The 12478-nt window shown below is 46.1% G+C and overlaps 1 protein-coding gene across 1 annotated transcript in view; it reads right to left on the minus strand.

Moving 5' to 3' along the window:
• LOC108926703 (amyloid-beta A4 precursor protein-binding family A member 2-like) overlaps positions 1–12478 on the minus strand; it is a 55955-nt gene that overhangs the window by 19600 nt on the left and 23877 nt on the right. The window contains exon 2 of the mRNA XM_029256046.1: positions 277–1340. Coding sequence (XP_029111879.1) covers positions 277–1299 — 1023 coding nt within the window. The 5' untranslated portion in view covers positions 1300–1340. The remainder of the gene's footprint in view (positions 1–276; positions 1341–12478) is intronic.

Here is a 12478-nt window from a genome sequence, read left to right on the forward strand (position 1 = left end):
CTGCTCAAAGGTTCCAAGCAGACAAGAATTTGGTGGTTGGATGTAATTTCTATATATATATATATATATATATATATATATATATACACATATATATTATATATATATACATATATATACACATACACACTCTCATATATATATATGAGAATTCACGACTTCCCCTTTGACCTAACCCTTTCTCAGTGACACTAAATTGAGGGCCGCTCAGGATGCATTTCCCACTGTGCCACCATTCCCCACAAATTTAATGTGAAAAATGCTCCTGTGCCTCACCTGCTCCTGCTCCCATTGGTGTCGCTCCTCTGGGGTGCAGGCTCGGCCCCTGAAGCCCCTCTGTATCTCGGGGTTGTGTCTGGTAGGGGGCAGGTTGAGCGACTTGGGACGGATGTGGTGACGATGCTGTGAGTAGGAGGCGGGGGCCGGGCTGGGTCCGGCGGTGGGCTCAGGGGCAGGTTCCTCAGGGCTCTGATCTGTGCTGCTGCTGAGGCTACCCATGCTCATACTCATCTTGATCTCAGCCACAATTTGGTCGATGTCTTCTTCAGCCTCATCTCCACCCTCTCCTGGACGGTAAGAGTGCGCCTGCACACCATTCCCATTGTCTGCTGGCGCGTAGTAGTCCCCAGTATAGCTGTGCCCGTCACGCTCCTCTTCTTCTTCCTCCTCCTCATTAGGGCAGTACCCCTCGCTGCCCTCTACCTCCTCATCCTCCTCCTCCCCATCCCGGGGCGGGGGCTCTTGCCGGAGGGTGGGGAGATGATCCGAGACCGGGTCCAGGCCGCCATCGTACCCCGGTGTGTCCTCCTCCTGCTCCAGGACAGCACGGTGCCCATCAGACTCCACCCACTCCTCCACTGCCTCTTGGCACTCATCAGCATCAGGGGGCTGCTCAGAGCGAACGCTGCCATAGTCCCCTTCACCACAGTCCACCCCTTCAAGGTAGCTATCGTCCTCGGGGCAGTACCGGATGTAGTAGGTCACGCCCTCATCCTCTTCAGGCAGCCCCTCGTCATAGTCCTCCTCTTCATCAGATGTATTGTTGACATACTCAGAGCTCGAATCCCCATCCATGCTGTCGGGATGGCGGCGGAGGTCATCGCGGACATTGTCCGGTGTCATTGGCCTGCTGTCAGTCATATCGGGCCCCTGGGAATTGCAGTAGGGATTCTGGGGCCCCTCTGGAGGTTCCCCCTGGGTCCCCTCATCACTTTCTTGGGCAGCAAAGGATGGAGGGCCAGACCGAGCACGGGGTTCGGCCATGCTGCTGCTCGTCCCAGGTCTCTTCCTGTGAGCCATGGTGGCTGCTTACACACCGGGCATTTCGGTCCTTCTCACTCCTGCACAAAACATCAGCATTAGAATCAGCAGCGCAATTAGCACCATGTGTGCACGCACGCACGCACACACACACACACACACACACACACACACAGAAAAGATTAAAAAACAAGAGGCAGGATTCGGTTTTGGGTTGCAGGCATCCCTAAGGAGCCGTTTACACACAGCGAGATGCTTCAGTTAAACATGCTGGTGACAGCAATTAAAGATACTGTGATCTTTTACACTTTCAACAGGGAAAATCCACCAAAAGGGATCCTTTCAACTCAAAGGGAAAAAGTAAACATGAAGGAAGCCAACTGCAAAACAACACAACCCACAGAAACTATTTTGTCACTAGAAATACTGTAAAGATAATATGATGGTACTGAACCTGCATGATAACTCGAATGAATCCTGTAAGATCTGCTCACCTTTCTGGAACTTCTTAGATGGTGACAGTTGACCAAGTCTGATTAATATTGTTACTGTTTACCCTGCTGCTATATTTGCCTGTATATTTATATATCTGTGTGTTCACAGCTGACTGATTATGACTCTGCTCCTGTGACAAAGCCCTATTCTGTTGTGTTAATTAAATGAAAAGGACAAAATAATATGGTTGTACAGTATTCGCATGCTAATGATTCAGTGAGAGATGTCCCGAATAAAATTCCTCTGCGCCTTATCACTGCACGAGAGAGACCTGTACCTTCTGTAGGTTGACAGCAGTTTAATAAAGACCTTTCTGACACATCCAGGGACTGAGGCATTACCGAGAAAGATTGATTTCACAGCTGAGCACAAACACCTCTGTCAACACTCCTGGAAGTTGCGCTCACGCCTACACTGAAAAAACTGATCAATTACTGGTGCGCTGCCTGCCTGCTTGCCTGCCTGCATGCCTGCTTGGAGTCATGAAATCCCCCTCTTTTCTTAGCAGCGTTCTGCTCCCGACGCCCATCGCACTCCACGCCAAATGCCGTTAATCAAATTCTAAACCGAGTTGCTGTTCAAATGGAAACAAAGGAGCTCTGTAGATTTTCCAGATCTTGCCATCCACTGTGGCATCATGATCTGTAGTCAAAGTGAGGTCTTTCAGAAAGGGAATAAGGACGAGGGTTGTTCAGTGGCCATACGTGAGAGTCCTGAAAACAGACAGACATAACACTGCACACAGAACGCAGCCCACAGGCTCCATTTAACAGACAGCAAAAACCACTGACAGCCAAACCACTGGGCTCTGCTTCCCGCCGTCATGCTCTACGCCATATCTTCCCACAACGTTCCCCTCACTCCTTACACCATCACCAGTCATAATACCCTGCCATCCCAACCCCCATGCTGTCTCCTCCTTTTATGCCCCTCCTCCAATGGGGCCTGCACCATCTCCACCAGTAGCCAGCCTCCTCCTGGCCCTTTTTTTGACGCTTTTGTTTTGTCCTCTCCTTTTTTCCCCTGTTAATTATGCTTTCAATCACAAGTGATTTCCATGGCTAATTATCAGTGTTTGTACAAAGGAGGCAGGCTCCCCCTGGCCCCCTCCCCTCCTTCAACCCAGTGCCGTGTTACACAGAGACAGGGACTCGCTGCGGATTGGAGGATGGCATGCAGGGCTGCAAGACACAATCAGGCCGGATGTACGAGCCCTTGCTAGGCGCGCTGCACCAGGTCCAAGGAGCCTCCCTCTCGGAGCATCAACACCAAGGCTCTGTCTTCCATGACCCTGCAGCTCATGCTGTTCTCATCACCAGTGCACCCCCGCCCCCCCCCACCACACACTCCCTCCATTAAGGGACCGCCAGCTCAGTATGTCACCTCCTCTCCTCTTCATTCATTCACACCATGTATTATTGCCTTTTATAGCTCCCCTTCAATAAAACATAAGGAGTCACCACCCGTAAAACAGAATGGTCCCACCAGCTTCTGCTACTGCACTGCAGAAGTAGTCAGTTAAAAGGGTAAAGCAGGGAAAATGTTCCATCTCTTACCTGTTTGGCAGATCGTGACAACAGCTGCATAGGGAATGAATTTCTGCTGGGATGCACAACAGCCCTTCCCCCTCCAGAAACAGCACCAAGTCCCACCCCCGCCCACCCTTGTCTCCGTCTTCTAGCAGTGGGCTCCACCTATTTTCTCCTCTGTTTCCTAACATTTTGCCCTCCTCTTCTGCTCTTCTGTCTCCTAGTGGTGGGCTCCACCCACCCTCTCCTCCATCGCCTAGCAGTTGGCCCCACCTTCCCTCTCCTCCGTCTCCTAGCAGTGATGTCGTATTTGCTTCCCACAAGGAGCTACTGGTAACTACGGGATACTGCTCCCCATGGGTACCACTGACCTTTCAACCCCGTTTTGTTAACTTGCGAGGGCCGTGTCCCTGCCCTTTTGGGCGAGGGTTTCATTCTGCTTATTGATCTGTGATGCCAAGTTCTTTCCGACTAGCACAGACTGAGAGGAAGTGCACTTCTGCTCTCTATGGCCTCTGGGACTGCTGCCCATTTGCATCATACATCCTAAACTCTGCAGTGTTTATTGGATCTGAATACATTATCATGAGAATACAGACCTCATTATGACAGATACAGTACAACGCCATGTGGCTGCCTGAAATTAACTCAGTGGTCATCCCTTTAAATCAATGAGATATGTGCTCTCCATGAACCTCGGGTAAACTTTTAAGAAAAAGGAAATTGACCCTTAAACAAAGGTTCTTCGAGTTTCCCCAAATGAGCAAATACCCCACAGTTCCTGGGCTGTGTGTTGAGACATGGGTTGAAATGGTGCTCAGTCTGTGTGGAACTTACATGTTTGTCCTCTGTTCAAGTGGATGTCCTTTCACAGCCCAAAGATGTGTTTCAGCTGAATTGGTGAAAGTTCAACGGCGAGTGTGTGTGTCTCTGTGTGTGTGTCTGAGTGTTTGTTTGTCACATTGCTTTGTTGTGTGAATGTAAGTATCTTAGTATCCTGTATCTAGCTGTATGTCGCCCTGGGCAAAGTCATCTGCTAAATACAAAAGAACAGTAACACTACAAACTTGGGAGAACGACAATGTCAGATCAGTGAGAATTCTGCCACACTTGCTTTCAGGTTCAATTTTGTTGATTCCAGGGAGGCCAGATGCTAGAAAACAACTTCGAGATGTTCAGTGTCAGGACTCTGGCTGTAAGCATCAGATAGAGGAAGGCGGACACAGAGAAGCAGGCAGGGCCAGGGCGGATGGTCAGAGGGGAAATGAAACCAAATCACACCACTGATTGAAATGTGCTCCCTTTGGCACTCGTCAACAAGATAGGGGCAATATTAGTTTTCTAACCGAAACTGCTTTCAGGTACCTCATAAATATTTACAATGGTGTATTCCAATAAGACTTAATTAAAAACAATCATTTGGACTTTCTCATATGTAAGGGCAGATAAACAATACAGTGCGTTTTTTCTGCTTCAATTAACTGTGCTGCAGATGCAGATTATGGCAGTGGTAATTGTCTTGTAAGCTTGAGGAACATGTGAAATTAGAAAAAATGTAAACAGATGCAGAGTGACACAGCCCGTGTCTGCAACACAATCTGTCTAACTCTCAGATGAGTAGCTGGTAATTGGTGTAATTATCTTCTTAATTGGACTTTGGCGCTTGTCAATTTAAATATCTATAACAAGTCTCTGGCTGGCATTCTCTACAGGATGTCTCTATAACTCCCAGGCAGAAACACATTACAGATATTGCTGCTGCCACGTGTGCTGGTAAAACTGCTTGTTAGACTGATTGTATCGGAAACCCTTGACATCCACCATGGCACGTTTAAGAGAGCATTCCTGTTTGTTTTGTGAGATGTCACAGCATCTTACAGGAGACCTTGGGAAAAGAACCACCCATGCAAAGTATTTACAGAGCAAATAGAAAGAGAATACTGCAGGACAGGGGTCTGAAGGTAAATCGTCTGGAAACCAAAGCCAAGGCAAAGACGTGATGTTTGGGGGTTTGTTGTACAACTCCACAGAGGAGCCACAAAAGGCAACTCTTCCACATGTGTCCTTCCTCACAACATTCAGCCAGCTGATGGGCTTTCCAGAAAGACATGAAGTTCACTCAACAGAAAAGACAGCCGCCTTGGAAGCAGCGTCCATCTTTTTACCCATGATGCACTGAATGAGTAAGGATTGTACTGCTTGGCCAGTTGCTAATTGGAGTTGCTAAGACTACAAAGATAGGCTTCAAATAAGGTTCTTCAGGAAGCAGTACAATACATATCAGTTTACTAACAAGTTCAACAACTGTCCATTAAAGTACACTAAGTAGAGCTTATACGGTGTGGGGTGATAAAACTACAGAGTTTGTTGGAAGTCGCTTTGGAGAAAAGCGTCTGCTAAATGAATAAATGTAAATGGTGTTATGTATAAAACTGTCCCTAGGCTAGCTTGGAGCACTTTTAGCACCTCCCAGGGACACGACACCTGCATGAAAATGGCTTATGACAAGATGGGCGATGCCTCACATGGACTCATGCCCTGCACCACTGAGTCAAGTCACTCACACACTGCAGTGGCACAAGCAACTTCATTGGTAGAGACTCCTGAAAAGAAGTGAACACGCCTTCCTGATGAGAAAGGACTGGAAAAGATCCAACGTGAGAGAAAACTGCAAAAACGAATCATTGAAAGGATATAAAGGGAAAGTGTATGTTTGGATTGATATAGCGGCGAATCTGCTCTGTACACAATGTTGAGATTAAAGGCAGAACAATAAACCATGAAATCCCAGTAGGTAAGAGGCAGAGGGGTTTTTTTTGTGCAATGTAAGGTCTGGCAGTAAGGTCTGCGAAGCCTATTCACAAGCACAGGAAGCCATTTATCAGGCCACTGAAACAAATGCCAGAAAAGCAGCCCTACCTATTGCACTGCAGTAGGTTGATGCATTATATCAATTTAAAAGCCTGAGATCCAATAAAATTCATTGTTGCCTTCCTGCACTACTACGCCCAAGAGGAGTGACAAATGAAAGCAAGCTTGCTCACCCGAAAGGTGCCATACACTCTGGTTTTATTATTTTCCTTCCTTCCTTCCCCTGAAGTGCAAACACACAAGCTCTTTCTGCTGATGATGTTTCGTGTTTAACACCCCAACACCATCCAAAGCATGTCTTCCATTATGGGCAAGGAGTCTATAATTCCTCCAGTGAGAGTCATTAAATAATTTCCAGCTTTCCAAGGATGTTATCTACGGACATATTAAAAAAGACAATGTAGACCGAAGATATGAACTGAACACTTTGGGCTCCTTGAGCTGAGTTGTGCTCTGGCACTGACATGTGTCCAAGTAAAAGGAGAAGAATAAAGGTTTTTCCCAATGAATGACTACTGTTGACTATAATTTAACTAAAACCTTTGTCTAAGGCAAGTTACAATACTACATACAAAGCTTTACGCGTTATACTGTATGTAAAAAGATAACCAACCAACGAATGTCAACAACTGCTTGTTCCAAGCAGGGCTGCTGTGAGTCGGAGCCTATCCCAGAAGCACAGGGAGCAGAGTTGAAGGGGGAGGGGAAACACCCTGGATGGGACGCCAGACCATTGCAAGGCGCCCCAAGCAGGACTCAAGCCCTGGACCCGCCGCACAGCAGGCACCAGCCAAACTCACTGCACCACTGCACCACCACACCCCCCCGTGAAAAGATATTTATATGTAAATACAGCATCTTGCTGAACGGTACTACAGCAGTAATAGTGACCTGAATCACAGTCCATCTGATTGCAAAGTGACAGATCTGACCACTACACTACTCGCTGTCCCAGGTAGCCATCAAGCACAACCATCCACACTGCTGATGAGTAGAGACTCCAGTTCCGGACTAACAAATAATCCAGATACAGCAGTATTAAAGTTTCATTGTAGATAAAAACAAATTCTAAAACGACGTCTATCATGGTAGGCAGCTGAAACATTTCTGGCCTACTGGGAAGATGGTGACGGGACAGACAGACACAGGACAATGGATACAGGTTTTCAGTGCATAGATGGCTGAGTGAACAAATGAAGAAATGAGTGGTCCAAACTGCATTATATTGATCAAGTGCTCCTAACTGAGGCTGGCATTGTTTCAGGATGTGGATTGCAGCCATTTCTGTATTCCACATGAGACATAGCATCAAAAAAACAGGTAAAACCATCTTTTCGGGGGCTGATAAATGTCTCTCTTCTCTTTCATCATTTTGTTCTGAGAAGGAAAAAACAAACCTTTCCAATTTGTGCTCTAGACAGCAAAAAAAGTGGAGGCAAACTCGCATCTATCCGTTTGAAGTGGACAGAGCTGAAGGCACTTTGAACAGAAATGGAAAGGCCTTGCTGAGTGATGGTTGCTGTCTGGCCCTGCCTGCTTAGGAAGAGCAGAAAGGACTGATTGAAGATGTGTGGCCTGCCATTCTAAATGCTAATGCTCAAGATAAGGTACAGTAAATGCTTCATGTGTTTTAAACACTGCACATGCTGCCTGGATTAATATCTTACATTTACATTTATTCATTTAGCAGACGCTTTTCTCCAAAGTGACGCACATCTCAGAGAACAAAACAATGAGTGCATTACATCTTCAAAGGTGGCTGGGAAGAATTCAGAGTAAATGAGGCATCACCACCTTAGTCATATCAACTGTGCCACTGTCCAGCAATCTTCTTTGAAATAAAAACTAAAAACTCAGCCCAGTTTCTTAAAATCCATCAAAGTATTTGCCCACATCCATCCTTGCTGGACTCATTCAGATTTGTTTTTTCTAAGCTTATTTGGAGCGATGGTCAACACTACTGAAAAGGAAATTGATTCTCTAACACTATCAGGGAAATTTGTCCGTCCCTTATTAATAACCACTCACTTGTCCAGTGGAGGGTCACAGTGGTCTGGAGCCTGATCAATGGAATTTGTATTGTACATTTCATTAAAATTTGTATACCAAATCATACTAAAATTGGATAACAACAGCCATCATTTATTGCTACTGAGAAGAAAAAAAACTGAGCTGCGCTGAGACATATTTCCTGTGCAATACTGTGTTTGCAGCTGTCGGCGCAGTGTGTTGTGGGGGTGGACAGTGAAGCTAAAGAGTAAGGGAGAGCATGAGGGTCAGCTGGCATTGAGGACACCAGGGAAAAGTTTGCATTTCAATAAGAATTTTAATGCCTTCATTTGTAGCGTGCTGCCATTCTCCATGACATATTGTGTCCTTGACACTACCTGTGAATGCAACACAATGCTGTGTTCATATATTCCTCAAATATAATCACTTATTAGGTTGGTATTATGTACTGATACAGCCAGTTACAACAGCTCCATGGAAATGTCACTGCCTCCCCAAGGACATCATCTGTAACAGGACAAAAAGCAATTTAGCACTCCTGGCTATGTGGAAAATGCTATTTATTAGAATTATTGATTGTGTTATTGTTCTAGTTATTGATTTAAAAGGCTTGGAATACAATATTCGCTTGTAGAAAGTACATCAGCGTTTAAACGATAAATGGGAATAACATTTTCACTTAGAGGTGAGAAGGACAATCTGAAAGTGTCACTCACAGAAATTTTCACACCATCCCCTTCCGTGCAGCTCATCTGGTGTCGTCTCATACAGTATACCTGCACAAGCCTGCATCAATCTGTCAAGCAATTTAATAATCCAATCAAAATGCCTTAGGAAAATTTAAGCCAATAGTACTTCTGTCAAATCATTTAAGGATTATGGACCCATATATTAAAACAACAAATTCAAATTGCACTGAAATATTCAAAACACATTGATACCAGTATATCAGAGAAATAAAGCCAAGCACAATAATGGCTCAGAAATTATGGCAGATGATGTGATAGACACTGCTTTTTGTAAACATGTCAGACTACGACATAATTCATTATTTAAATTTATGATATATTGATATAGTCAGATTTAGAGATCCAGGGTCATTACATCTGGATCACCGCTGTCAAAGTCCACAGCAGAATGAACTTGTAAAATTGTACTGCAAGTCAGTTGAGATAAAAGCATTTGCTAAATAAATAGAGGGGGTGTGGTGGCGCAGTGGGTTGGACCACAGTCCTCCTCTCCGGTGGGTCTGGGGTTCGAGTCCTGCTTGGGGTGCCTTGTGACGGACTGGCGTCCCGTCCTGGGTGTGTCCCCTTCCCCCTCTGGCCTTATGCCCTGTGTTGCCGGGTAGGCTCCGGTTCCCCGTGACCCCATATGGGACAAGCGGTTCTGAAAATGTGTGTGTGTGTGTGTGTGTGTGCTAAATAAATGAATGCATTTCAGAACTAGTGGCACCATCATTTTAACATCACGACCTTGTCTATTGCCTTTGGTCGTTTACCAGATTTCCAGAGGCTATTTTGAGGGGCCATCAGGCATTTAAACATGTTGCTGTCTTGTATTTTTGTGTTGTGTAACATCTCTTGGCATAGTGCAGATACTATGACCAAACCAGTAATTCAACTGTTATCCTGAGACCTGCCTGATTCTCAGTTCCACAGCTATGCTTCAGTAGTAAGCAAACTGTGATTTTTTTGCAATTTCTACAGCCAGAGGTTTTTGTTACACTAACTGAGCTTAAGGCTAGAATAGCAGGTCACCTCCTGGGAACTGACAGAGAGCTTCATCAACCCCTGCACCAGCTGTATAAGTTGAAAACAGAAGCCTGTTTCGTATTTGTTTTTAAAGAAAGCTCACAGAAACAGGATGCTGAATCCGAGAAGATGGGATGAGCACTGCCTCCCCAGAAGATCCCACCCAGGACCAGTGATCTTCACAGAACTCACACCCCCCACCCCACCTGCTAGTGTTACACATTAGCGAGTTGCTTCCTTACAGCACCTTTATGACTTGCTTTATCAACCTTGACCGAGTCATTAAACACCAAATTAAAGTCATGGAATGTACTCAAGTGTTAAAAACTTATAGAAAAATTAAAAGATTTTTTTTCTTCAGAATGCCACAACAATGTCTAATCCTGTGCAGCACGCATTAACTATGTAAGACGGATAAAATATTTGGAAGGAGCCTGGATTTGTGTTTCTCCTTCAAGAAGTCTCAGAAACAGTGTTTTTTTTTCTAAATCAACACCACCCACACAGCTGTCTGGTTATCAGCGAGCTCCACTTTTTCCCAGCAAAAAAAACAAGAATCTCCTCATGGCTTAAGTGGAAGGGACGTCTCAGCTCCGGCTGTGAGGAAAGGGGAATGGAAAACACAATGTTGGCTACCTGCCGTGCACGTCCATCTAAAAACAGCACTTTGAAATGACATTCTACAGTAGTTGCTGCAAATGAAACACACACACAGCCAAACAAAGACACACCCTAGGTTCCTCCACACTCATCAATGATCACTATTTCTTGCCTGACTCATTCACCTCACCTCACTTCTTCAGGGTCTTGCAAGATTTCCCACAGTGACACCTAGTGAGACCTGCTGACATGGGGGGTATCATGTCCTTCTCACTCTCTCCACTGCCATACTGACTATGGCTGTGGAACGCTCCTCCCTCTGAAGGGCAGCGCTATGACAGTTAAGACACTCTCTTTCAGCCTAATTACCCTGTCCCTTTATCTGCCTGCCATTTCACAATACAAATGACCTTACTCTCTGCTAGAACAAAACTAAAGGCTCCTTTTTAACAGTCAATAGCACCACCGAAGTTCCTGCTATCCATTCACTCACTCATTCATCCATCATCAGTAACCATTTATGCCACCATGCTCATAAAAATCAAACAGTATGAGGACGCACCTTGGAAGACACGGGTCATACTATGATTTAAAGGCATGGGTCATAAAGTGGTGCAGTAGTTTGAGCCATACCTTGCAACTGAAATCCCACCTCTTTCACTGTCAATAGCTTAGTATAATATACTGTACCTACTACTGTCGGGGGAGGGTGCAGTGGTGCAGCGGGTTTGGCCAGGGCCTGCTACCTGGTGGGTCTGGGGTTCGAGTCCTGCTTGGGGTGGCTTGCAATGGAGTGGCGTCCCGTTTGTGGTGTGCCCCCTCCCCCTCCAGCCTTACGCCCTGTGTTGCCGGGTTGGGCTCGCCGTGACCCAACTTGGGACAAGCGGTTTCAGACAGTGTGTGTGTGTGTGTGTGTGTGTGTGTGTGTGTGTATACACTACTGTAAGTTGCTTTTCGCAAAGGTTCCAGCTAAATAATAGTCAATAACAGCTGCTGGGAAGAAGTATTAATCCTCTCTAGCTATTTGGACACATATCTGGACAACTGTTCAGTTGAGGAGAAGGGGGTGCGGTGGCGCAGTGGGTTGGACCGCAGTCCTGCTCTCCGGTGGGTCTGGGGTTCAAGTCCCGCTTGGGGTGCCTTGCGGCGGACTGGCGTCCTGTCCTGGGTGTGTCCCCTTCCCCCTCCGGCCTTACGCCCTGTGTTGCCGGGTAGGCTCCGGTTCCCCGTGACCCCGTAAGGGACAAGCGGTTCTGAAAATGTGTGTGTGTGTGTGTGTTCAGTTGAGATGTTTGGCTATGGTGTTTGTCACAGTGTGTCTCTAAACAATGTCCTTGGAAAGCCAGATATACCTTAATGTCTCTCTTTGGAGGAATTCTGGAACCTATATTAAAACGAGAGACCGGCCACCTCTAGCTAAGAAAGCTTAGTGTACCAGCCTGACATTGCAGGTCACTTGAGGAAAGCACCAGCTAAATGTAATGTAAATGTAAATAAATATTAGTAAATCTAACTAAATAATAACAGTCTAGTTTTCATTAACTGGTGTGAATGGCACTTGAGAGCTGGTCTCAGTGTGTGCTGCAAGGACACAAACCTCCTCTCATTGAGATTCTGCATCTGTCATCCTGGTTGCCTCCCATGGGTAGCAGGAAGTGGGCGTGTCAGTGTGGGGGCCGAGCACACAGCCACCGAGCCTGGTGCTGCCTGGCTCCCGTCGCCCCAGCAACCCCCTTTGTTTCCACTGGTGAGGTCACCCCAAAAGATCTGCAGTTCAGCTGTCGAAGAAAACCCAGACACACCCCAGGCGAGCCTGGCCATACACCCCCATAACATTGCATTTTAGACCCAACAGATCACCTATGACCGAAAACTATGCTCATCTCCCTACACTCCAATTCTCTCTTCTTGAAGCAAGTAATGTAATTTTGGGCCTAATTCTCTAAAAGCATCAGGTCA

The sequence above is a fragment of the Scleropages formosus genome, chromosome 11, assembly GCF_900964775.1.
Source record: "Scleropages formosus chromosome 11, fSclFor1.1, whole genome shotgun sequence".
In the NCBI taxonomy this organism is placed as follows: domain Eukaryota; kingdom Metazoa; phylum Chordata; class Actinopteri; order Osteoglossiformes; family Osteoglossidae; genus Scleropages; species Scleropages formosus.